The sequence below is a fragment of the Rhamphochromis sp. 'chilingali' genome, assembly GCF_963969265.1.
Source record: "Rhamphochromis sp. 'chilingali' genome assembly, chromosome: 16".
Taxonomy (NCBI): domain Eukaryota; kingdom Metazoa; phylum Chordata; class Actinopteri; order Cichliformes; family Cichlidae; genus Rhamphochromis; species Rhamphochromis sp. 'chilingali'.
Window position 1 is genome coordinate 33,153,369 of NC_137943.1, and position 25,238 is coordinate 33,178,606.

The window sequence follows — 25,238 nt, forward strand, 5'->3', positions numbered from 1 at the left end:
TTTGGTGTAAATGCCATAAAATGCATAAACAAGGCAGCACAGAAGTAATAAAAAGGCTTATTGACCCATAAACATAAATCTTTACAGGAAGAGACTAGAGCGTGGTTTCTGTTCTGAGCTGCACGAATCCACATCTGATTAAATCGGTGCTTTTTCAAACTAAAATGACCCTGGATGATGGATGACCACGCAGCAAGTACCAGGGGGCTGAAAAATAGATCAAACTTTACTTCAGAAATAAATTTTGTTTACAGCGTGACACAGAATTGCTTTGGGTTTACTTTAAATACTTCCCCCTTCATAACAGCTGCCCAGGGATGACTTTTTAAACATGATTATCTCGTGCTGTTTTAATTTGAAAATCCTTTCTCAGGTGATCATGTTTAAAAGAGAAAACTTGACCTTTAACCTTGACAATGAGGTCACCTGAAAATACTATAGTCCTGTGTATGCAAAGTTGAATGCCCCGCCCACCAACCCACTTGCTGTCCGTCAGCCTTTTAAAGCCGAGGTGGGGGTATATTTCTCAGTAGCAAAGATTGTAAAACATCTGAAAATACCAGTGAAAGTCCAAAGTTTAAAATTTTCCAATGGCACCCCAGTGGGCCAGACTGGAGTCTTTGCCGGGCTGATTCTGGCCCCCGGGCCTTTTGTTTGACACCTCTGCTAACTAAAACATCAAGCCGTCACTTGGCAAACCTGTTCATCACTTAACCTTCAAACATCTGAGCCGGAAAGAAATGAAACAGAGATGAGCTCCAATGATAATAATGCAAGATTGCTGAAAACCTGCAGCACTGGTAATGTAACTGTGTGTTTTATTTTGAAAGGTAAGGTTCTCTTGATTCACTCTTTTCATCCTGTTCACAAGCATAAAAGACACTTTACTACTCCACTCTTTATCTTTGCACATGCAGCCCAGAGAGACGCAAATGTCCCCTTCATCAGAATACATGAAAAAAACACACTAGGTAGAAACTCAGACTTTATGCAGAAAAAATGAATACAAGCTGAAATTCATCATCGCACAGTTAATTTATCATCAGCGTCTGGAGCTGGATGTTTTCTTTAGGTTTCCTCTCTTTAGAGGAGAATCTGGTTTCAAACATGAATCCCTGTGAAGTTTAAAGGAAAGCTGTGAACATTTTAAATATTTAAAACAAGGATTTCCACCATCAAGAGATCAAAGCCACAAAAGAATTTCCTTCTCTTGTTACGCATACCTGTTTCCAGAAATTGGATGAAGCTACATAATATTTTATATAAAAATCTGTGATGTAGACTTGCTGTGTACTGCCAAGTTTTCCTTGTATGTCAGTCCCCTCTCTGACCCTCTGCTACCTGTGAAAACTCCATTCAAAACACAAAACACTCTTCTGTAAAAAACAAGTATCGCAGAAAAAATCCACATCAGAAATCTCTGCACTGAATCATACTTGTTATTAATCTCTTCCACAGCCAGTCTCTTTGCCTCTCTTCCTTCTCTCACCCCAACCGGTCGCAGCAGATGGCCCCGCCCCTCCCTGAGCCTGGTTCTGCCGGACGTTTCTTCCTGTTAAAAGGGAGTTTTTCCTTCTCACTGTCGCCAAAGCGCTTGCTCATAGTGTTTTTCTCTGTATGTATTATTGTAGGGTTTTCCTTACAATATAAAGCATCTTTGGGTGACTGTTGTTGTGATTTGGTGCTGTATAAATACAAATGAATTGAATTAAATTGAAATCTGAATCTATTACTTCATATTCCACAATACAGATAGCGAGCCTTAGTCTTCAGCTAATGAGAGAAGAACTCGGAGGGGGCAGGGCTATGAGCCGTGCTGCTGTGATTTTTCCTGGCATGCACATCCCTCAGGAAGTCTACAGCCTAAAGGGCAACCGCTTCTGAATCTGGCATTTCCCGTCTTTGGACTGGCTACAGTGATTAGTCGTCGAGCAGTGTTTGGCTGCATCGAGCCAGCGGGGGTTACATGTATGTATACACATTAATAACAGAACACACTGCTGCAAAGACCAACATATGACAACAGAACAGGGACCTTTGTACTTATTCAAACTTCCTTTTACACCATTGTTTTGTGGCACTGATGTGACGGTGTGCCCTTTCTCACAAAGCATTATATAATTTGAAACATAAAAGTGGCAGACATAAATCAGCAGAGGATTTTCCCACAAAAGTGCCCTAGTCAAATATCGTTTATACATGAAAGATGGATGTCGCCATTGTTGCATCACCAGCTGATTATTGAAGTCTGGGTTTTCACGCCTGGAGCTGAGCATCAAAACACGACCTGGGTGCTTTCGTGACACCAGCTTAGTGGTTTTGAAACTAAAGAAAACAAACCTGAGCATTTAGAGCAGCACGATGACACTTTTGCTCATATGGAGTTTTTGTCCATGTTTATTAATGAGCATTTACCGCTACTGCAGTGTATACATGACTTAACGTAAGGAGAAGCTGAATATGTCGTCTTCAGACTTTTGATTGCACACTGCTTTGTAGTTGAACTGGCATGACTTAAGTCACTACAGCAGCACTGAGCACAAACTCAGACTGCTTCTAGCCTTCGGCGAGCCTTTAAAGTGAACATGCAAACAAGGTAGCGAGAATTAGGTCAAGGGAGGAGCGTCTAGAAAGAGATCAAGCTGCCGCGCGTCCCTGTCGGCTGAGCCACCTTTCATTTCAAATGCAGACGTGAGACTTGAGCAGAGCTGAAATGAAACATGAAACTGAACCCATTTCTTTCTGGCCTGGATTTCACAGAGCGGGGACTCGGAGTAACCGGGTCTTCTAAGGAAACGCAGAAGCTCCTTCGAGGCGAAAGCACTGCGACTGTGCTGTGCATCACGGGCGCCGGCAGGTACACAGTGAAGCATGAAAGAGGTAGAGACAGAGCCACTGAGTCGGCGCAGAGCCCACACGGAGCTCCGAGTACGATTTCAGGGCACGCGACGAATCTTCTGAGTTTCATGATAGCAATCAGTCCCGGATGGACGATAGCTCCCGTAATCACAGTGACACACAGGATATGATGTCATTTCTTCAGTGGCTATCTGTGTCTTACGCAATAAAACACAGGATAATTGGAAGATAATGGTTGGCCGCAGATACTAAATCCTGTTTTTATAACAGTTATCAGCACAGAGCTGTTACCTGCTGCTTCAGTCAGCTGCCTGTGAAATCGGTGAATCATCTGCTATTATGTGTTATTGCATGTCTTCAACCAGCTGTGTACAGTTAATGGAAGCTCCTAGTGCCCATGTCAGTGTGAAAGCTGCTGTCAGCGTCCTGGCTGAAGAAAAGGAGCATAAAGTCAGATTACTGCAGGTGAGAGAAGTCAGTCATTCAATCTTAGCATAAGAGTCAAACATAGGCTGAGTATTTCTAGTGTTTTTGTTTAAATATCGGCTACTAAAGCAAGAAAAACGAGCTTCTAAGCTAACGGGACAGTTAGATTTTAGTATACTTTAGTTGCCTTATTGACTTATTTAAAGTTTATGATGAGAACACAGAAGAAATGCAGCAGCTGCAGTTGTCAAACTTCCTGGACTTACAGATCTCCTAGTGTGAGTACACTTAACAAGGTGTCGGGCCTTCATGTGGATTCTCTGAATTACTGCTAGAGGGATGGACACCATTGGTCCAAAATTATCCCCATATCCTGTGTTTTGATGGTGGTGGTTGGTCCAAAGTCTTCTATAGATGTTCAGCTGGGTTGTTAAAGCCACAGCATACGATTCACATCACATCTGATTCACTGACCGTGTGATCCCTGGTGCTATATTCCTCCTGGGAAAAATGCATTCCTACTTCTCTGCCTTATTAATTGTTGAGGAAAGGACTAACCCTCACTCACCCATGAAACAGCTTATAAATTCATTATATTTGATCTCTAATCTAATCCAGTAGTTTTACTCTCATTTCAGTAAGAACACATTTTAAAAATATAGAACTTGTGTGGGACTTGAATCATGGCTTCTCGCGTGAGCAGCAAAATGACGTTTTCACCTTTCAAAAGTGGAAAATGTTAACTTCATGCACATGGACACAAATGAATTGATGCTAGACTGGTCTGATACAGAATAATGTTCAAGTAAATGAAGACAAGTGTCCATAAACACTAATTAATTGATTTAATTTCACGACTACGTCAACCACTGCCATCCGACTGTGTCGGCTCATTTCTACAGTACTTATTTCCCTGCAGCAGAGAAGCAGCGGCCACTTAACAAGACGGTGATTAATTTCCAGAAACGCTGACCATGCGGTGGCGAGTCACGTTTACACCGATTATCGGCCTTCAAATATTCATGTCATAACAATGGACGCAGCCAAGACATAACTGAACTCTTCTTGTTGTACTGCAGTCCCTTTATTTCCTGTCTGACTGACACAGGCGTGCACCAGTATCGTGCCAGCCAAATCAGACCAATAGGAGTGAAGGATGGGGGTCACAGAAAACCAGCAGTGAGAACTCGAGCTCCAAGGAAAGCAACGCAACAGAAAATAAAAGTGTTTTTTTTTAAAGAGATGCTTTGAAACTCCTCCGAGGAGCCTTTGATATGCAAAGAGCCACTGTTTGAATTGACTTCTCTAACAGGCTTTCATTGTGCCAGAAGAAAAAAAAAAAACCAAGTGGCACTTTTCAGAAAAACCATTCCTCTGCATCCAAACACACGCTTACATCAGACGCTGTAAACTCCTGCTGCATTCAGCCTCGTATACACAGGAGGCGAGTTTGCAGAGTTTGCTGTCAGCTCGGAGCTGCAGGAGATGAAACAATCAAACTGCAGCTCTGCACATTTGGCACACGCTGAGAGCGGAGACACATTTCACTGTTCACATAAGGAGCGAAAATATGGCATTACCATCGCATGTTGTAACAGCGCTGTATTCATAAAAACGTGTAGAATATACAGTGTTAGACTGCAATCTGTTGTGACTGGACTTTTAAATACATATTATGATTTATAATAGTATGTATTATAATAATTGTAATGTATAATTTATGACCTGAATGTCCATGAAATCAAAAGGAAATTGTCAAGTTTGTGTTTAACGTTCTTGAGTGCACTCAATCACAGCCAGCCAGACAAGCACACGGGAACTTTAATCAGTCTATTCAACTCAATTTAATTTTATTTATACAGCCCCAAATCACAACAACAGTCGCCTCAAGATGCTTTAGATTGTAAGCTAGACCCAACAATCATATGATGAGCAAGCACTTTGGCGACAGTGGGAAGGAAAAACTCCCTTTTAGCAGGAAGAAACCTCAGTCAGAACCAGGCTCTGGGAGGGGCGGGGCCATCTGCTGCAACCATTTGGGAAGAGAGAAGGAGGACAGGAAAAGAAGTCTATTTTCTATCCAACAAGGAAAACGATGACAGAGCAAAACCACGTTTGGAGTACACAGCACAGAGAAAATCAGACAAATAACAAAGGAGGGAAGAGAACAATTGCAGTAAATAAAAACAAAGGAAGCCAAACAGGAAGAAACTAAAAGAGACGAAGGAGAAAACGCAGACACTGATGCATCACACGCGGTCGACAGCCTACTTCTATAAATGTCTTTTAAACGTTTCAAGTTTGATGCTAAATTAAGTCTTCATTATCTCTATTATCTCTGCAGGGTTTTGAAATGGCTTGGTGATGTGTTTAACATGAAATCTTAAGCTAACTGTTTGGCTAACTGTTCGCCTTCTCCAGTTATCCTGATGAAACGTGAAGCTCGACGGCCTGGAGCAGAAGCTGTAGGAAGGCGCCATTCACTTTGTGATGGAGGAACAACGAGTCCTCGCCAAGCGGCATGTTTGTGGTGCTGGGTGTCGGCCAGCAGCGCTGGACACAAAAAGCTCGTCCGATCAAAGCAATCTGGGAATGCTAATGTGGCCTGAGAATGCATTCTTAATCCCCCTCCCATCATCATGCACGATGACATGTCTTTGTTTGTGGGAGGACAGCAGATACGTCCAAGTATGCGTAAGACAACGGTCAGAGTTTAATCTGCTGCAGAGACCGAGCACCCTCATCTACATTAACACTAACACACTGTCAGGTGTAATACAGCAAAACAAGCTCACATTCATTTACTGTGATACATCAGACACCTGGAAGTAACTAAATAAAATGTGTTTACAAGGAAACTCTGCAGAACCTTTCCAATTACAAGAACAAAGAAAAAGATAAAACACAGACGAGGAACGATCTAGAAAGAGTGGTCCATGCTTTTATTACTTCACGACTGGACTACTGTAATTCCCTCTATGCTGGCCTAGATCGTTCCTGTCTACATCGCCTTCAACTGGTGCAGAACGCTGCCGCTCGCCTGTTGACCGGTTCAAAAAAAAGAGACCACATCACTCCGGTTCTCTGCTCTCTCCACTGGCTCCCAGTTGCTTTTAGGATTGATTTTAAAATCTTACTGCTGGCTTTTAAGGTTTTAAATGGCACTGCACCTTCTTACCTGTCAGAACTCCTTAGTACTTATCGCCCCAGGAGATCTTTGAGGTCAGCCGATCTGATGCTTTTAGATGTTCCCAGGTATAAATTAAAGACAAAGGGAGAGAGGGCGTTTGCTGTGGCTGCACCCAGACTGTGGAACAGTTTACCTCCTCACGTCAGATTCTCCAAAAGCCTAGAAACTTTTAAAACTGCTCTTAAAACTCACCTCTTTTCATTGGCTTTTAGAAAGGTTTAATTTATTTGTTTATTTATTTTTTATTTGATCAGCGAGGTGTTTTACGAAATTGTGTTCTATTGTATTTTTATCTGTATTTACTGTACAGCACTTTGGTCAGCCTTGGTTGTTTTTAAATGTGCTCTATAAATAAACTTGACTTGACTTGACTTGACTTGACATAAAATGAACTGAATGAAGTTTAAATATTTCAGCCTTCAAAGATGGGCAGCAGCTCAGTCAGCAGTGGTTACACAAATTGATACACAGAAAAATACATACGAAATGTGAAGAAAATGTAAACTTCAAAGCTAAGGAGACATCAGAATAACTGCACCTCCTCCTCCAAGATGAAGGCCAGAACGAAATCCAACAGCTCAAGTTTCACAACGCTGAAATGCTCATGCTCACTAATCACCGCTTTTACTTTACCTTTCACGTGAAGCTCAAATGCAACACAGAAGAGCTCTGAATTTTTCATTTCTCCATCACGTCATATACAAAAATCTGAAATCTCCACTTTAAGGCAGATTGTCCTGCTTATGATCCTTTCAGACAACATAGGCCATGGATCAGGACTGAGAATAAAAAAAGAGTCATGCATGAGCAGAAGACGCCACTGTTTAGAGTTGCCTCCCCCCTCCCAATATTACTCCAGTGTGCAGAACTGTAAAGAGGACAAAACAAAGGATGCTGCTGGTGTAGGTGAGGCTGTGAAATGGACACACACTGCTTCAGCTGCAAATATCTTTTTTACCGTCTTTTCCCAGAAATTGAAACCTCCCCCCTAATAACATCATGCACATCATGAAAGACTCCAAGCATGGTCCCCAGTGTTACCCATCAGCCTCCCAGTAGATGCACCTATGATAACACTTCCTTCAGGAGTATCACATTCACAAGAGTTTTGGAAAACTGACCTTGACCCTGAGGTCGAGGTGACAGAGATTCTAACTCATCTGAGATTTTTAGTAGCTGCACCTGTGGTGTAATTTCAAAATCCTACGTTGGCTCGTTCTCAAGTAACCACAAACCGGGGTGTCCACACCACCCACCCAGCAGGGTGACAACAACACCTCTTTAGTCGTTTACAGCTGAGCGCTGTTGTGTCTGTCAGTCATTAAAAGACGAGACTTTATGACCCTGTCGTCGAAGCATTCCAGGTTTACTTTTCAAAGACATCTCTGCTCTCAAGCATCAGTACTATTGGATATAGACAGCACATGCATTCAGCATAAAATATCTGGGGTGTTTTTAAAACCTCATTTAGGAAAGAACTCAGTTAAGCTGATGGTTAATTAGGCCTGATTCAAATCACTGCAGAGCACAAAACACCGAGAGAAAGAGAAAAGCAGCCCAATGATGTCGCAACAATTAAAGCAGCACAAGAGCAGAGTCGTCTCGGTTTCAGTGCAGGTCACGCTGGTACTTAATTCATCAAAAAGGTATCACACCATTTTCATATGCAACGTAGTCCATGTAAGGGCAGGGATAGCTCAGTAGGTAGAGTGGTGGCCCCATGATCGGAAGGTCGGGGGTTCGACTCCACTGAACGGCTACCCTGAGGTACCCCTGAGCAAGGTACCGTCCCTACACACTGCTCCCCGGGCGCTGCACTGGTGGCTGCCCACTGCTTCACTGGGTGAATGGGTTAAATGCAGAGGAACTATTTCCCTATGGGGACTAACACGCACACTTAAAATGTAATGCCCTCAACATTTGGTAGCCTTACTCAGGCATACTAATGCAACACAATGCAACATAGCTCAAACAGCACAATCTTCTAAAAGAAAAGATAAGTAACAAATCTTTCATTTTTTTCTTGCATAAATGTCTTTCAAAGACCTGAAGATGGCAACTCAAGAGCAGATTAAGAAGTTTCCTTTAAAAAGATCTTCACAATTTACCCGAACCACACAGCCTCGCCTTCGCCCATGAACCTGGCAGCACACAACACGTAATCCTGCCTTTAATTCAGTTCAAGCTCATTAATGCAGCACAAATCACAACAACAGTCACCTCAAGGTGGCTTTATACTGCAAGGTAAATGCCCAACAGTGTTCACAAGACACAGCAATCAGACTTTACAGCGCCATCATGTTGTTTCATTGCAGTTGCACGCCTCTCTTCCTCAGTCTATGACTATATATCTAACCGGTGTGTTAGCTCCTTATAGAGGCAAAAGGATCTGTGAACGGTGCAAACAGAGAAAACTGCATTAAATGATACTGTAAAAAAAAAAAAACAATGATGCATTCATCAGCCTGTGTCTGATGTTTTAAGGACATTTTTCTAACATATTTTCAGATATTTCCTGACAGGAAACTCTCTGAACACCATTTGAAACTGTCACAAACATCCATCAGCTGTTAGTTTTTCTCCCTCTCCCTTCCACATTGTTCAACAAAAAAAAGAAAGAAAATGTGAAACAAGCTCAACCTTCAATCACTCTCTCCAAATTCAACCGTCTTAGACAAAACACAAAACCCCTCCGGGGGCTGTTTTGTTGTCACAGGCAGGCAAATGAAGAAGAAATGAGGAGGATGTTTAAAATGGGCCACACAATCACAAGCTCGTCATCCGAAAATAAAAAATAAAAAGAAGGCTGGCGCGCAGTGATGCGTTACCACAGTAACACATTTTCTCTGCAGAAAGCTGTCCACTCGCTCCCAGGAAAACAAAACCCCCCAAAAAGGACAAAGCAACCAACAAACAGGCGAAACAACTGCGAAGATCCCATGCACTGTAAACAAAAAACAAATAAATAAATTAAAAAACGCCCGCCGTGACAAAAAACTTCATCCTGCAGTGAAACTCAGTTAAAGCAAACAAGCTGGCCAAGAGTATTCTAGTCGTCCAAATATCATCAGGAAAAATGAAACAGAAGTTTATTTCCTCCCATCTACTTGCTTCGTCTGGCATCTTCACTCATTTCTGGGTCCAAATGCTTCAGTTCCAAAACGAAAACAAGCACAGACAATTGAAAACAGTCCAAATTTGTTTAGCTCCAATAAAAAGATGCGTGTGGTTGTTCTAACAGGTGTTACAGTAAAGTTTAGCATTCAGGCGTCGATGAAACGAGGATTTACAAAGTCGCTGCTCTAACGTTGAATCTAACATCGCTGGAAAACTTGTCAAGGATTAGCTTATGTACAGTTTTGATATGACGTGGAGTCCTGCGAAAAACTAGGCACGCCATATGATTAAATAGCTTAATCAACAACCTTTATTGATAATAACTTGATCAAATGATCAGTTTCTGTGGATAAAATCTGTCCCACTCTTCTTTGCAGCATCACTTCATTTTTGCACAGCTCTCTTGAGGTCCGGACTTTGGCTGGACCTTCGCAACATTTTCTTTTTCAGCCATTGCTGCTGTGCTCGGGATCATTGTCCTGTTGCATGACTCAGTTTGGGCCAAGCCCAAATCAATACCCCTGCAGCGCCGCGCTGACCGTCTGTGCTGTATGAAGTGCTATGGCCAAACGTCTCCACTTCCAAACAAGCCATATTTGTTCAATCTTTTCTAATTGTACTGTCATGAATGTAATATTGTATGACAGGAAAAGAAAGAAAAAACTCAGGTTTGTGCATGTCTCTGAGCATTGCATGATCTGACTATGGGATGAATTTGCGAGGATTTTCACTCGTGCTGTAATGTTTGCACGTGCCTGAATGCTCCAGACCAACAAACTGCTTTTATAGAGGTGCTTACACTTGCTGATGATCAATTAATTAAGGGCATTTAATTAGCAGCACCTGGGTCCTACCAGGCTGAGAAGAAACCAGGCTGAGAATGGCAATTAAATAGGTCTGGTGGGCTTGTGCCAGTTTAAAAAAAAAAAAACGGAGCACTGGAGAATATTAAAGAGACGAGACTCCCATTCATCATAAGGAAACATTTGAACCCAGAAATGGGGTCATTATGTCATTAGCTAACGAGCAGATAAAATTCATTCCCCTCCCCCGAACGTAGAATTAAAGATAACAGTTTAATCATCACTGCAGAAGAAGTTTGCTGCAAAGACAGACATTCTCTGGCAGGGTGATAAAGTGCATACATCATGACCTGAATTACAAGCAGTGGCGGGACTTACGTTCTCCTTCCCCACGATGTTGTCAAAGGGGAGCTCGGGGCTCCACGAGGCCTCGTTAAAGGTAGCGCTGCTGGCTCGACGGTCGGCCGAGCTGGCCGCCTCCTTCATGATGTCCTCCGGCAGGGAGAGCAGACTCTCCTCGGGCTGCTTTATCAGGTACGTCTCGATGTTGTGGCGGCGAAGGAAGTCGTTGCGGTCCTTCCCGTGGCCTTCCTCCACCTCGTAGTCACCGTTTAAACAATCCAGAGCTGCCTTAGAGATGTGGATCCTCCTGAAATGGAGAAAAAACATACATATTTAAAACATCTTTTGCCACTTTAGCTCAGTGGGTGAGAAGGTAACCACAGGCCACAGTGGTCTGGGTTCAAGTCTGACCCACAGTCCTTTGCTTCGTGCTTGCTCTCTCCCCACTTAATGCCTGCACTTACTATCCAGTAAAGATAAAAAATGGCTATATATATATATATATATATATATATATATATATATATATACATATATATATAAACATCATGCCCAAAGGGAAAGAAGTATCCCTAGATACAATGTAATCATGTCGCTGATTAGATGTAAATCCATAATTCAGTTCTGGCTTTGTCTTGCTTTTGTCTTCTGTTTCCTGTACTTTGTGTTTTATTGTGTGTGTTATTTGTGGTCTCTCTATTCATTTTCTCTTTCCCTTCACCCACCCAGCCAATCGAAGCTGCCCCTCCCTGAGCCTCATCCTATTAGAAATCTTCTTTCCCACCATCACATCAAGAGCAGCTCATTGGAGTTCTCTTGCTAAAATTGCAGGATCTTCCCTTACATGTACTCTGAGATGACCGCTTTGACTAGAATTCATTTGAACTGAAGTGAATCCATGACATAAATAATTCCTGTGAAAAACATTTGCTGTTCAATGTTTCACTTTCTTCACCAGGTACTGATTTTTTCTTGAGGATCTTTTTTATATTGTGAGGTCAACACCTACAGTAACACAGAGAAAATCCCAATGATCAGATCACACCTGTGAGCAAGCACTTGCCTACAGGGGGAAAAACTCCCTTTCAACAGGAAGAAACCTCTGGCAGAACCAGGCTCAGCAACCAGTGGAGATGCATTTAGTGATGACTGGAACAAAATTCCACCTCAGATACACATTTGATGAACATCACGTAACATATGGGCGACAAACATGAACGTGACATGAAACAAACACTAATGTAGAATGTAACATCACATTCACAGGAGGGTGATGAATGTGAAAAATCAAAAGAACTGGGATTTATAATAAATGCTTTTTTAATACATATAGATGTTAATAATCACTATATACATGATGATGCTCGAGCTCGATTGGCCCACCTGTTAAGGAGAAGATACATACAGACATGTATACATACAGACATAGACATACAAATTTGCTTCCGTTATAATTTGCAGCACGAGGTGACGGGTGAAAAAACGAGTCAGATTATATAGAAGTTTATGGGAAAAGATGCTTGCAGGAAATGTTAAATCAGTACTTAGAGAAATAATCTGCCTTTTAAGGTCAAACAGGAACAACAGGAACGTGAAGATTAAAAAATTCCCATATTATGCCACTAAACTATCCTTTTAAAAACTATATGAGGGTGGATAAAAATAAATGACCGAGGGACTCAGCATAATCGCATCTCCTGCTCGGCTCTGGCCATGACATATCTTTACCAAACATCCGTTTGCTTTCTCTGGAGCCATGTTTTATGTGAGTGAATTTTCCGTCTGTCCACTGCCAATAATCCAACTGGAGATAAAAACAGCCACAGAAAATTCCTTCCGTTTCCTCACCCTGGGATGCCTCCAGACTCCAGCTTGTTGGCGATGTCCACATCCCAGGACCAGACATCGAACTGCCACTTCCTGAGTCCCAGCACGCCGCACAGTACCGAGCCGGAGTGGATCCCAATACGCATGTCGATGTCGTGTTTCGTCCGTGATCTCACGTATCTGGAAGAAAGCGGGAAAAAAGCAGTTAATTTTTGGCATAGTACTCTTATATAAATCAGGACTACGGCGCTAAACTAATGTACTGAGAAGAAACGGAGAAAACTAGCCGATTTTTGGCAAGAAGAACGAACAAACAACAGACAGAGGTTGCAACTGACTGGCTAGCCGCTCCATGTTTGTTAATACAGTGGAAAGAGAAGATTAGCTGTACAGCTTTGCTTTGTGCCAGTACAGGGTTTACTGACGGCTGCAATAAATCCCAAAGAACGGGAAAAAAGAACATGGAAGTCTTAGGTTTGTAAAGGTTTGTGCTCTGGAAGAACAAGACCAAAATGGAGAAGTTTATCCATAATGTAAAGCACAACATTTAAAACTAACTGTGCTGCCACTGCTGGGTGCAGTAGCTCCACCACCCCACTAGGGGGAGGAAGCGGGTTTGTGTACTCAAGTTTCTCTAGTAAATATAGGAAAAGTTCATGGAGTCTGGCCAAGTTGATACCAGCACACAAAATATTAGCTCTGAAGTTGGCTGTACTGGAGCATGAGAAATATATGCTTTTTTACAGTGCCTTCATTAGGGAGACAAATAAACCCTGCAATGAGAACTGGAAGCCTTTGCCTCTCCTTTTGAAGAACTGTTTATCTATCTGCCGAACTGGGCATCAGCGTACAGGGAGGGCAGAACAGTAAAAAAGCATCATTCTCATCAGCCAGATAGTTCTCTAAAAGAAAGGATGGATGAGACGCTGGAAACAAGGTCAAAAGTGTCCAGTTCTTTACGTTCCAGCCAGCTTACATCATCATCTACTGCTGCCGCCAGAGCACGAGCAAAAGCAGAAGCTGCCCGTGCTCAGCTCTCCTTTGCTAAGCAGGAAGCCAGCATCCTAAAACAACAGGCCGAGCAGCTTAAAAAGAAAGCAGATCTGGATGCAGAGCTACACGTACTCAAATCGCAGAAGGCAGCTGCAGCAGCCCTAGCTGAGGCTCAAGCTTGGGAAGCATCTGCGCAAGAGAGTGAGCACCCACAACAGCCCCAGCTGGACGGCATGCAGCAAATCAGCCCATTAGAACGAGTCCAAGAGTATGTGCAGCAACAGTCAGAACTCGGCGACGATCTGCAGACTCCACAAGTTAATCATCCAGAACTCCTATCTTCTCTGGTGCCACAGCCAGCCACGGCCATCGATGCAACACCAAAAGCTCACAAGGAACCAAGTATCCATCAGCCCAGTAGGAGCAACAACCAAGAATTCACACCTTTGCCAGTCTTCCGTGCTTTGAGCCCAAAGAGAGAATCTTGCAACTGGAGCTATGGAGGCGAGCCAGCAAACTATGATCGATATCACCATCCTCAGTCTAAGGTATGGACACCCACACCTGTAAGGAGTAGTCATGCTGACACGTCTGATCTAACGAGATACCTGATACGGAAAGAGATGATCAGCTCAGGCCTGCTGAGGTTTGATGATCGACCAGAAAATTACTGGGCTTGGAAGGCTTCCTTTCTAAGTTCAATTCAAGATCTGGGTGTAACACCTCAAGAAGAGCTAGACCTGCTATCCAAATGGCTCGGGCCACAATCAGCAGCACAAGCCAAGCGAGTCAGGGCTGCGTACATAAACAATCCCACTGCAGGTCTTCAGATGGTGTGGCAGAGACTCGAAGAGTGTTTTGGCGCACCAGAAGTCATTGAACATGCACAGATAAGGGTAGTGTTCGATTCAAGTGCCAAACATGAAGGGGTTTCCCTCAATGATGTGCTCCTGAGTGGACCCGACTTGAACAACACTCTCCTTGGGGTTCTGATCCGCTTCCGCAGAGAACCTATAGCAGTTACAGCGGATGTGCAGCAGATGTTCTACTGCTTCAAGGTGTGCGAGGAACATCGCAACTTTCTGAGGTTCTTATGGTATGAAAACAATGATCTCCAGAAAGAAGTGAAAGAGTTTCGAATGACAGTACATGTATTTGGCAACAGTCCATCACCAGCAGTTGCCATTTACTGCCTCAGACGAGCTGCTAAGCAAGCAGATGACTCCACTACCAGTGCAAGGGAGTTCATCACACGCAATTTTTATGTGGATGATGGACTTGCATCTTTTCCTAATGAAGCAGAAGCCACTGGTGTCCTGCGCACTGCCCAAGCGATGCTAGCTAAATCAAACATTAAGCTACACAAGATTGCATCGAACAGCAGCAGTGTTATGCAAGCATTCCCACCAGAAGACTTGGCCAAGGATTTGAAAGATCTAGACTTAGGAGTGGAGTCACTACCTCTTCAGAGGAGTCTAGGTCTAATTTGGAATCTGGAAACAGACAACTTCACCTTCTGTGTGTCGAAGGAGGCGAAACCCTTGACAAAAAGAGGGATTTTGTCTGCAGTGAACAGTTTATTTGACCCTTTGGGATTTGTAGTGCCAGTCACAGTGGGAGGAAGACATTTAGTGAGAAACCTCTCCATTGAACAGTATGACTGGGACACACCATTGCCAGCTTCAAAACAAGAACACTGGAAACTCTGGAAAGACTCTATGAAAGACTTAGATCAGCTCCAGATCCCAAGACTATATGTTCCAGTGTCTTTGTCTACACAGACTCAGCACAGAGAGTTGTGCGTGTTTTCAGATGCATCAGTCATGGCTATAGCTGCTGTGGCTTACTTGAAAACAATTTCTGCAACAGGAGATATCCACGTGGGATTTGTTATGGCAAAGGCAAAGCTGGCCCCACACCCAGCGCACACCGTGCCCCGTCTTGAGCTTTGTGCTGCGGTTTTGGCAACTGAAATGGCAGTCTTCATCCAAGATGAAATGGATATTGACATTCATTCTGTGAAGTACTATACTGACAGCAAGATAGTACTGGGCTACATATATAACACCTCACGCAGGTTTTATGTCTATGTGTCAAACAGGATAGCACAGATCAGAAAGTCGTCTCGTCCAGATAAGTGGCATTACATCACCACTGAAGAAAACCCAGCAGACCATGGAACTCGGCCAACAACTGCTGCAGCTCTCAAAGGCACCAATTGGTTCACTGGACCATCATTTCTATTGGGCCCTTCAAAACGACTCCTTCCCCAGAGTGATGACTTTGAGCTGATACATCCGGAGGTGGATCCAGAAGTTCGCTCTGAAGTAACGACCTTCAGCTCAATGGTTAAAGAAAGCTCGCTTGGAGCTCAAAGGTTTCTTACATTTTCCACTTGGAGAGCTTTGACTCGTGCACACACTAATCAAAAAGGCAAGGAGTGTTGCAGATACACATGGTGGCAACACTGGGGATGAAGAAGAACAAGCAGTAAAAGTGATCATTAAAACTGCACAACAAGATGCCTTTGAGAGGGTGTTGCAGTGTCTAGCCAAAGGGGACCGAATCCCAAAACAAAGTCCACTGCGAAAGCTGACACCATTTCTGGACAAAGATGGGCTATTAAGAGTTGGCGGCCGTATGTCCTCAGCCGATATGTCTTTTGATGATAAACATCCTCTGGTCATTCCCAAGACGCACATTGCTACATTATTGGTCAGAAGATATCACGAACAGGCTGCGCACCAAGGACGCCATTTCACGGAGGGAGCTATTAGGTTGGCAGGACTTTGGCTGATTGGGGGGAAAAGGCTTGTATCTAGTGTGATACACAAATGTGTAACTTGCAAAAGGCTGAGAGGTAAAATGGAGGACCAGAAGATGTCAGACTTACCATCTGAAAGACTTTCACCAGATCCATCATTTACTCATGTAGGGTTGGATGTTTTTGGACCTTGGATGGTGACTGCCCGAAGAACAAGAGGAGGGCATGCGGAAAGTAAACGATGGGCAGTAATGTTCACTTGTTTGACTACCAGAGCTGTGCACATTGAGGTTATAGAGACTATGACCACTACAAGCTTCATCAATGGGCTCAGACGTTTCATTGCCATAAGAGGGCCGATCAAAACAATCAGATCAGACCGGGGAACAAATTTCACTGGAGCCTGTAAAGAACTCAGACTTGACACATCAGATTCTGAGGTGAGGAATTACCTTAAAAGCAACAAGTGTACTTGGATATTCAATCCTCCCCACTCTTCCCACATGGGTGGGGTGTGGGAGAGGATGATTGGTATCGCTCGGCGAATCTTAGATGCTCTTCTTCTGAGGCTGAATCCATCGTACCTCACACATGAGACACTTGTCACCCTGATGGCAGAGGTTACCGCCATTATAAATTCAAGACCATTGGTCCCAGTGTCTTCTGACCCAGAAGCACCGGCAGTTCTCACCCCATCAATGTTGTTGACACAGAAACGAGATACGTTGACTGCTCCCTCTGGGGATTTTGATGTTAATGATCTGTCCAACAAACACTGGAAAAGGGTCCAAGCACTTGCTGATGCATTTTGGAAGAGGTGGAAAACGGAGTATCTGACCACGCTTCAAACACAGAGAAAGTGGACAACAGAGAAGCCAAACCTTCAAGTGGGAGATGTTGTACTGATGAAGGATTCGCAAGTAAAAAGGACTGAGTGGCCTGTTGGACTTGTGATTAAAGCCTTTCCTAGCCAAGATCATAGAGTACGTAAGGTGGAAGTGAAGGTAGTCAAGAATGGCACTCCTAAAGTGTATTTGCGGCCAGTGTCGGAGGTTGTTTTACTACTACATCCAGGGAATGGGTAGTGGTATAATTCATTATACCAGGCGGGGAGTGTGCTGCCACTGCTGGGTGCAGTAGCTCCACCACCCCACTAGGGGGAGGAAGCGGGTTTGTGTACTCAAGTTTCTCTAGTAAATATAGGAAAAGTTCATGGAGTCTGGCCAAGTTGATACCAGCACACAAAATATTAGCTCTGAAGTTGGCTGTACTGGAGCATGAGAAATATATGCTTTTTTACAGTGCCTTCATTAGGGAGACAAATAAACCCTGCAATGAGAACTGGAAGCCTTTGCCTCTCCTTTTGAAGAACTGTTTATCTATCTGCCAAACTGGGCATCAGCGTACAGGGAGGGCAGAACACTAACCAAACACCCCATACCAACGGTCAGCACGGTGGTGGAGGGCTGACGTTTAGGACTTGTTTTGCAACAACAGGACCTTGGCACGCCACAGCCCCTAGAGTTAAATGCCATCGGTCTCAAACTGCAAAGATCACAAGAAAAGCAGCACATCTACAAATCTACAGCAGAGTGGCTGAAAAAGAAACGAACCAAGGTTTTGCAATGCTCCACTCAAAGACCTCAATCTGACTGAAATGCTGTGACACGCTGTTGAGAGAGTTTAACTAAACTCAATGAAAGGAAGTTACGTCAAAAAATCCTCCACACCGATGTGAGAGACTGATACAGTCATACAGCTATTAACGCTAAAAATGCTTCTAGAACAGGGGTGGGCAACTCCAGGCCTCGAGGGCCGGTGTCCCTGCAGGTTTTAGATGTGTCCTTGAACCAACACAGCTGATTTAAATGGCTAAATTAGCTCCTCAACATGTCCTGGTAATGAACTAATCATGTGATTCAGGTGTGTTGACCCAAGGTGAGATCTAAAACCTGCAGGACACCGGCCCTCGGGGCCTGGAATTGCCCACCCCTGTTCTAGAAGATGCTGAATCATGCTGTGAGCTCATGCACTGTTTCTGCATTCTGGCTTATATGAATAATTAGATGGTGAAATCTGTCGTGTGTTACTGTTCATCCAGGTGATATTATCAGACCTGGTGAGGACCAGATTATTTTTATTGTGTTATTATATGTAAAATCATGACAGATGATGCCAGCGTGTGATTTAGCTTTGTTGACGTAGCTGATGTACCGTACTGTACGTACCTTGAATTTTAAAAAAAATCACAAAATTAAAAGATTTGCTCTGTGAATTTAGATGAACCAACAAATCTTATCCCAGAATTTTTCCCCCATGTAAAAAATGTTGACACCCCTCAACAATGTTTTGGGCTTCCCCTGACTGCACACCAGGCATGTAGTCACTCCCAGATCCATTTACAATCACAGTCCATTCAAATACTCCCAGAAATACGTTTCAAAAGTTACCTGAAACATGTTTAACTGTTTCAGAATACAAAATAATATATAATGTGGTGTGTAAGTGGACTGGACCACTTACATGAGCATGAAAATACAATGAAAATAAAGCGTTGTGAGGCTGTGAATAAACTGAATTAAGGTTATGAAGGTAACAATGGATGATTTTGAAAAAAGTGTAAAATTACACGCAGGTATGTATATTTGAGTTTAAAAAAGCTGATCTAATTGACTTCAGGGGCACACGTCTGGCATTAATTTAAAAATATTTCAGGGGTCACTTTGGGTCGTACTGTGAAAAACACTGACGGCATTAATTCAGCAGATTAATATACATGAAACTGACCTTTGGTGAAACTAAAGAAACACAGAACACGGAGACAGATAATGCTGCCAGGCAAACACCGTTCAAGTCCACCAAGAAACGAACACAAAAGAGTTCAGGCATATCTGTGGCACTTCAACAAAAGAGGTAAAACTGTTTCTGTAGACTCGTCGCACCTGTTAATAAATTACTTTCTCATTTCGTACTTTATTTTTCCCTGAAACACAATAAAAGCAGGACAGAGTGCAGCTGATAACAGCCTCCGAGGAGCAGACAGGCCTGTCACGCCTCTTCCTCCCTCCTGGCGTTATTTCATGCTTCATAAGAGCCGCAATGAATGTGAGGTGAAAGGCATCCTGGGTGTTTGTGACAGGTGGTTAAAGTCAGTCAGCTGCTAGACGACACCTGGAGTAGAAATTAACAAACAACCTGCAGCTAACGACGAAGAGGAGGAGGAGAATGAAGATGCTGTGATACTGTGTTGACTCTGCCAGGAAGTTCTTTCCATATATATATATATATATATATATATATATACATACATACACGTCACCTACAAATCAAAAGGTTGGTAGTTCATTCCCTGGCTGCTCTAGTCCAAAGTATCCTCAGGCAACATAGCGAACCCCCGAGATGCTGCCGTCTAAGAGAGCACGTAGAGCACAGGTGTCGAACTCCAGGCCTCGAGGGCCGGTGTCCTGCAGGTTTTGGATGTGTCCTTGATCCAACGCAGCTGATTTAAATGGCTAAAATACCTCCTCAACATGTCTCAAAGTTCTCCAGAGGCCTGATAATGAACTAATCATTTGATTCAGGTGTGTTGACCCAGGGTGAGATCTAAAACCTGCAGGACACTGGCCCTCGGGGCCTGGAGTTCAACACCTCTGACGTAGAGGCAGAAAATAAATGCTTGTGTAAATGTGTGAATGAGATGCGTTGTATAAAGCGCTGTGAGTGCTGACGTAGAGTAAATAATAATTAAGACAACAGATTTTAATGGAAATCTGTGGGTGGCATCTGGAAGTAGCAGGGCTTCTTCCCAGACTTTTGTCCTGATCATCCCCAATCTGTAAGTTTTCCGCACACACCACATTTGACCTCGTGTCTGCAGCAGTAAGGGGGTCTCCTGTTCTTTAATCAGTTAAAGGGTTTTTGTAAATATCACAGATTTTAAATGGAAAAAAATGTATGTAGCCTCTGTGACACCATCCTTTGTTTCTGGACACCACAGTTTGATTGGTGATTTATTTCAAACATGTAAACAATATACAGGTACATTTAGAAAATAAAATAAGAGAGAAAAAAAAATACTATACCAAAAAAATCAATACATTTCAATATAGCTCCCGTTCTGATTAATTTACATGTTGAAAGGGGTTTAAAACTGTGTTTGTGGTTCGGCTCCATCATGTTAATTTTTTTATTAGAAATATGTTTGGACATGAGGCTGTCGGCTAATAGCAAGCTGTATCTATAAGATGTACAGGCGACATGCACAGATGTGCTACTTAGTGCTACGTCAGAGACGAGTAACACACGAGGATTTCACTCGCTAAAACTGGAGCACAGACTTCTTAAACAGGCCGTATCACACAGGCAGGCATAAACCTTATTATATGGTAAATGGTAAATGGCCTGTATTTATATAGCGCTTTACTAGTCCCTAAGGACCCCAAAGCGCTTTACATATCCAGTCATCCACCCATTCACACACACATTCACACACTGGTGATGGCAGCTACATTGTAGCCACAGCCACCCTGGGGCGCACTGACAGAGGCGAGGCTGCCGGACACTGGCGCCACCGGGTCCTCTGACCACCACCAGTAGGCAACGGGTGAAGTGTCTTACCCAAGGACACAACGACCGAGACTGTGAGAGACTCAGGTAATTCTGTGAACACGTCCTGCTGAGGTTTCAAATCAGCACTAACAGCTGATTAGTGCTAACAGGAGCAGGTCAGAGGAGATATACTCGCTTGTGTGTTTTTGTGCCTAACAAACAGTGCAGTCTGTCTCCACTTCTGTCCCTGCATTCAGCTGTAAACACCTTCATTTGAAAATCCCATCTTCTCGTCTATAGCAGTGTTTAGAGGTAAACACACCTACTGTACATTGTTAATGACTGAGTAATGTGAGGGTGACAATATGTCGAATTCTAAATATTAATTTGTAAGTAATGAAATTTGAAATTAGGGGGTAGGAACAGGAAAAGTGTAAACTTCATCCTACTCCTTTTTGAGCATAGACATTGTGTAGACAGAGATATTCATGAAAACGTGTTTTTAAGTTTTTTTCTTATTTTTTTCTTGTTATTTCAGTTATATTTGCATGTTCGAAATAAAATCTAACCGTCTAGGTAACAGAAAAACTGTTAGCCATGGATGGATAGAACAAACTATCCATCTAAGAAGACGTTGGCAGTGTTTGGTGAACCAGACAAACTTTTAGTTTTAGATTTGTGTTGAGTCTTGACCTCAACAAAAGACGGCGATAAACATCAAAACAGGGAGAGAGAATTTCTGCAGACTGAACTGTCTTCGGAGCCTCCTGTTTCTATCCTCCCAAACATTTGGTTCAGACCTCCAGGTGTCATGTGAGAGCTTCACATCGTAACTTTGGACTTTTTTCTGTGAGGTTTCTTTGTACTAGTACTCCCTGATTGTGCTCCCCTGCTGAGCTGCGATGGATGTGCTAAAATAGCCTAAAGATACAGAAACCTTGGAACATTCCCACCTCAACTGCCTTAACTGCTAACGGCTTAACATGTCTTCCTAGTTTTAATGTACAATGAGGACTGACAATTTTTGAAATTCACAAAAATGTAACCAACGCCTCAATCTGTGTAACAGGAAGTTGTAAACCAGTATGACAAGATGCTGTACTAGAATCTGTCAGCTTACTCTCAGCCTTCATGCATTTGTTCAGCAACGTGTGACCAGAATCTGCATTAACAAATACGAGGAAAGAAGGAAACTGGTGCAAGCTTAGCTAACATTAGCTGGATTCTGTAAACTCGACCAACATCGTCTTTGTGTGATTATATCACCACATGTAGTTGCACACAGCAGTGTTTAAAACCGTGTTTGATTACTGACGACTGTGACTGTGAATTTGGGACTCTGTGTAAAACATAAATAAAAGCAATGCTTTGAAAAATCTCATAAACCCATATTCTATTCACAATAAAACATATATGCTTATACTCAGACATTTCACTATTACATTAAATATATTAGTTCATTTTGACTTTAATGGCAGCACCATGTCGCAAAAAAGTTGGAAAAGAGGCTGGAAAAGTAAAGTGGTGCCAAAAACGAACAGCTGAAAGAACATCGTGAACTAACTAAAGAGTTACGTCCAGCTCGTCATCAGCACTCAGTTCAAAAGCCTGAAACTCTGACGGTATGGTGGTTGAACATGTGGAAAGGTACCACCAGTGCTGAACGGTACATACAGGTTGTGCCCGTGCAGACAGCATCTGTCACAGGAGAGGCCTTGCACATTTCAACAAGACAATGCTAAATCATATACTGGAGCTAATCCAACAGCACAGCTTCATGGCTCGCTGCAGTCCAGACCTTTCACAAACAGAAACACCATTAAGTGAAATTTATGACAAATAAGACCACGGACAGCTGAGCAGCTGGATTCCTCTCAGATAACAGTGGAATATTATTCCCCTCCCAAAAGTCCAGCAAATCGTTGCATTCATTTATTCACTTTTTAAGGTGTTCCAACTTTTAAGGAAGGGGGTTAGTATTTCCTCTGTTTATTGGACGAGTCGGGAACAATGTGGTCCCACCTTTATGCTTTACAATCCCTCAGAAACAAGTAAAAACCTGCTTTATTTGGACAATATAAGCAAACCCATCTCCTCTTATTCCAGCTTTTGCAAAACTGATTGGTGTCGCAGCAAAAAGTGTGCACAGCTCACCATCTTGACATGATGATACTGAGCACAAATCTCACAGCTTATCAACCCTAATCTGTCTCTTTCCTCTGAACATCAGTCCTCTCCTCTCTCACTCTTATATCAATGCAAGGGGTTAAAACGCTACAGCAGCACCGAGGATCACTGAAATAAAATAAATCAAAGCACAAACTCCAGCGTCTGTGAGCCTTTTAGACAAAGAAGAACTGACTCTTTCTCCTTTCCTATGAACTACTCATTTCACAGTCTGATACAAAGATCTATAAAGCCCTTTTGTGTGTTGCAAAATACAATACAAGCACTACAAACATGTTTTCTTGCATTTCAGCAATGCATCTGTTAATTCAAATGTACATTATTTGATACTGATTTTGTGTTAAAACACAGCTGCATGCAAATATTGCAGGGAGGCTTTTCCAAGCAGAACAGATACTAGGACAGTCCTCGGGGTAAAAGACATTTATTCTTCTAAGATGATTCCTGCAGTTACAATGAATTCATTGCACCATGAATTTGCTCTATTCATACAAAAACAGACAAACTCGACTTTGATTTAAAAGGGTTTCTCTCCCGCTGCACCAAAATAAACGTACTTTTTTTTTATTACCATGTTTTATCTTTTAAAGTTACAGAGAAGAAGGTTTAAAAATGTATTCGTAGTCACATGTGTATTTATACACACCTATTTAAAAGGTGTATTAACCCATGTCCCTCACTGGTTAGAGAAAATCCTGTTGTGAAACGTCAGTATGACGATTTTGGCGTTTTGTATCCTGGCAATCTAGGGCAGACCAAGATGCACTGCATGCTAATACCTCTCAATCCCATAATAAATCACGACCAGGCCAAAAGTCAGCATTTATAAAATGGGAGGAAAAATCAGTGACAAAATAGCTAAAACACTACATCTAACTTATAGCTTATTTATATCAGTACCACTCAATCAAAAAGTGCAGATTCTTAAAAAATATTGGAATTAGATCCACTTTTAATGTACAGAGCTCTCTGTGCCAGTGAAACAGGCCATCCTCAGGCTACGAACAAAAAACAAATGCACTAGAGCGATCGCAGCAACATTAAGAGACGTCAAATTTAAAGCTTGATGAGACAAGAAAAAGAAGAATGTGCCGAGGAGCGATGCAACATAAAACAGACCTAGAGCAGTGGATGATCGCAGGATCCTTTCCATGGTAGATAACAAAAGCATTTCTACATGAGGAAGACATATATTTATCCAAGCCTGCCATCCAAGAAAGACTTTACAGTACAGGGAACAATCTGATATCCAACATATTAGTGCATAATCTGCAAACCAGTGATCACTCTCGAAATTAGAAACCAGAATGAATTTTAAAAAAATAAATTAAAAAGCTCTGGCACTGTTACTTAGAGAAATCAAAGTAAGACAGGAAGATCAATCTATTGCATGGACATGCATGGCTTCCAGCTTCCAGTGAGTCAGTGGACTGACCAAAAACATACTGTAAAAGCAACACAGGAGTCTTTGATGGAAAACAAGTGGTCTGATCTGAAATCAACTGAACTACTGTTCACCTATTTAAGGTAAAACTAAAGGCATAAACAACTGATGACAGCTGCAGTAAAAGCCTTTCCCTACAACAAGGAGCTTTGTTAAAAAGAAAGGACAGTAGAAGAAGACAGCACCTGATGGTTTTGATCATGCTGAGGCCCATTTCCACGCAGCAGTGGGCGTGGTCCGGCCTAGGCTCCGGCAGACCAGACACACAGTAGTAACAGTCTCCAAGGATCTTTATTCTTAGACAGTGATGCTCCTGAAACAGACAAACACCATAACCATAAAGGCAGAAAACCTAAGCAATGACTATACCTGAAATAAGAATTAAAGATCAGTAGAAATTAGAAAAAAAAGGAAAACACAGAAAACATATCAGGTTATCTCTGAATTCCTTCTCTGACTGTGAAATTGCGACCGCCCAAGCGTGACAGTCTGAAATAATGTACAATAATAATAATGTAAATGTTCTGCAATCTAATATCAGCTGAGTCGTACACAGTGGATGTTGAATCAGATATTCACTGTGTTGTTTTGAATAAATATTTATTCTACTGGAGCGTCTTTATTCAGTTTTCATGAGTCCCGACAGCCATGAGAGGCTGTCGCAGAAGAGATGAGCTCTGGGCTCCAAAATCATACACGCACAATCAAACAATGTGGAAAAAGAAGAGCTGCAAAGTC

At 42.6% G+C, this 25,238-nt stretch overlaps 1 protein-coding gene across 2 annotated transcripts in view; it reads right to left on the bottom strand.

Annotated features, from left to right (window-relative positions):
• Positions 1–25,238, bottom strand: part of adcy8 (adenylate cyclase 8 (brain)) — a 130,778-nt gene that overhangs the window by 50,897 nt on the left and 54,643 nt on the right. For both annotated transcript variants that reach the window (XM_080907300.1, XM_080907299.1), the window contains exons 5-7: positions 24,686–24,813; positions 12,586–12,744; positions 10,774–11,044 (exon numbers count right to left, since the gene is read on the bottom strand). In XM_080907300.1, coding sequence (XP_080763426.1) covers positions 10,774–11,044; positions 12,586–12,744; positions 24,686–24,813 — 558 coding nt within the window. The remainder of the gene's footprint in view (positions 1–10,773; positions 11,045–12,585; positions 12,745–24,685; positions 24,814–25,238) is intronic.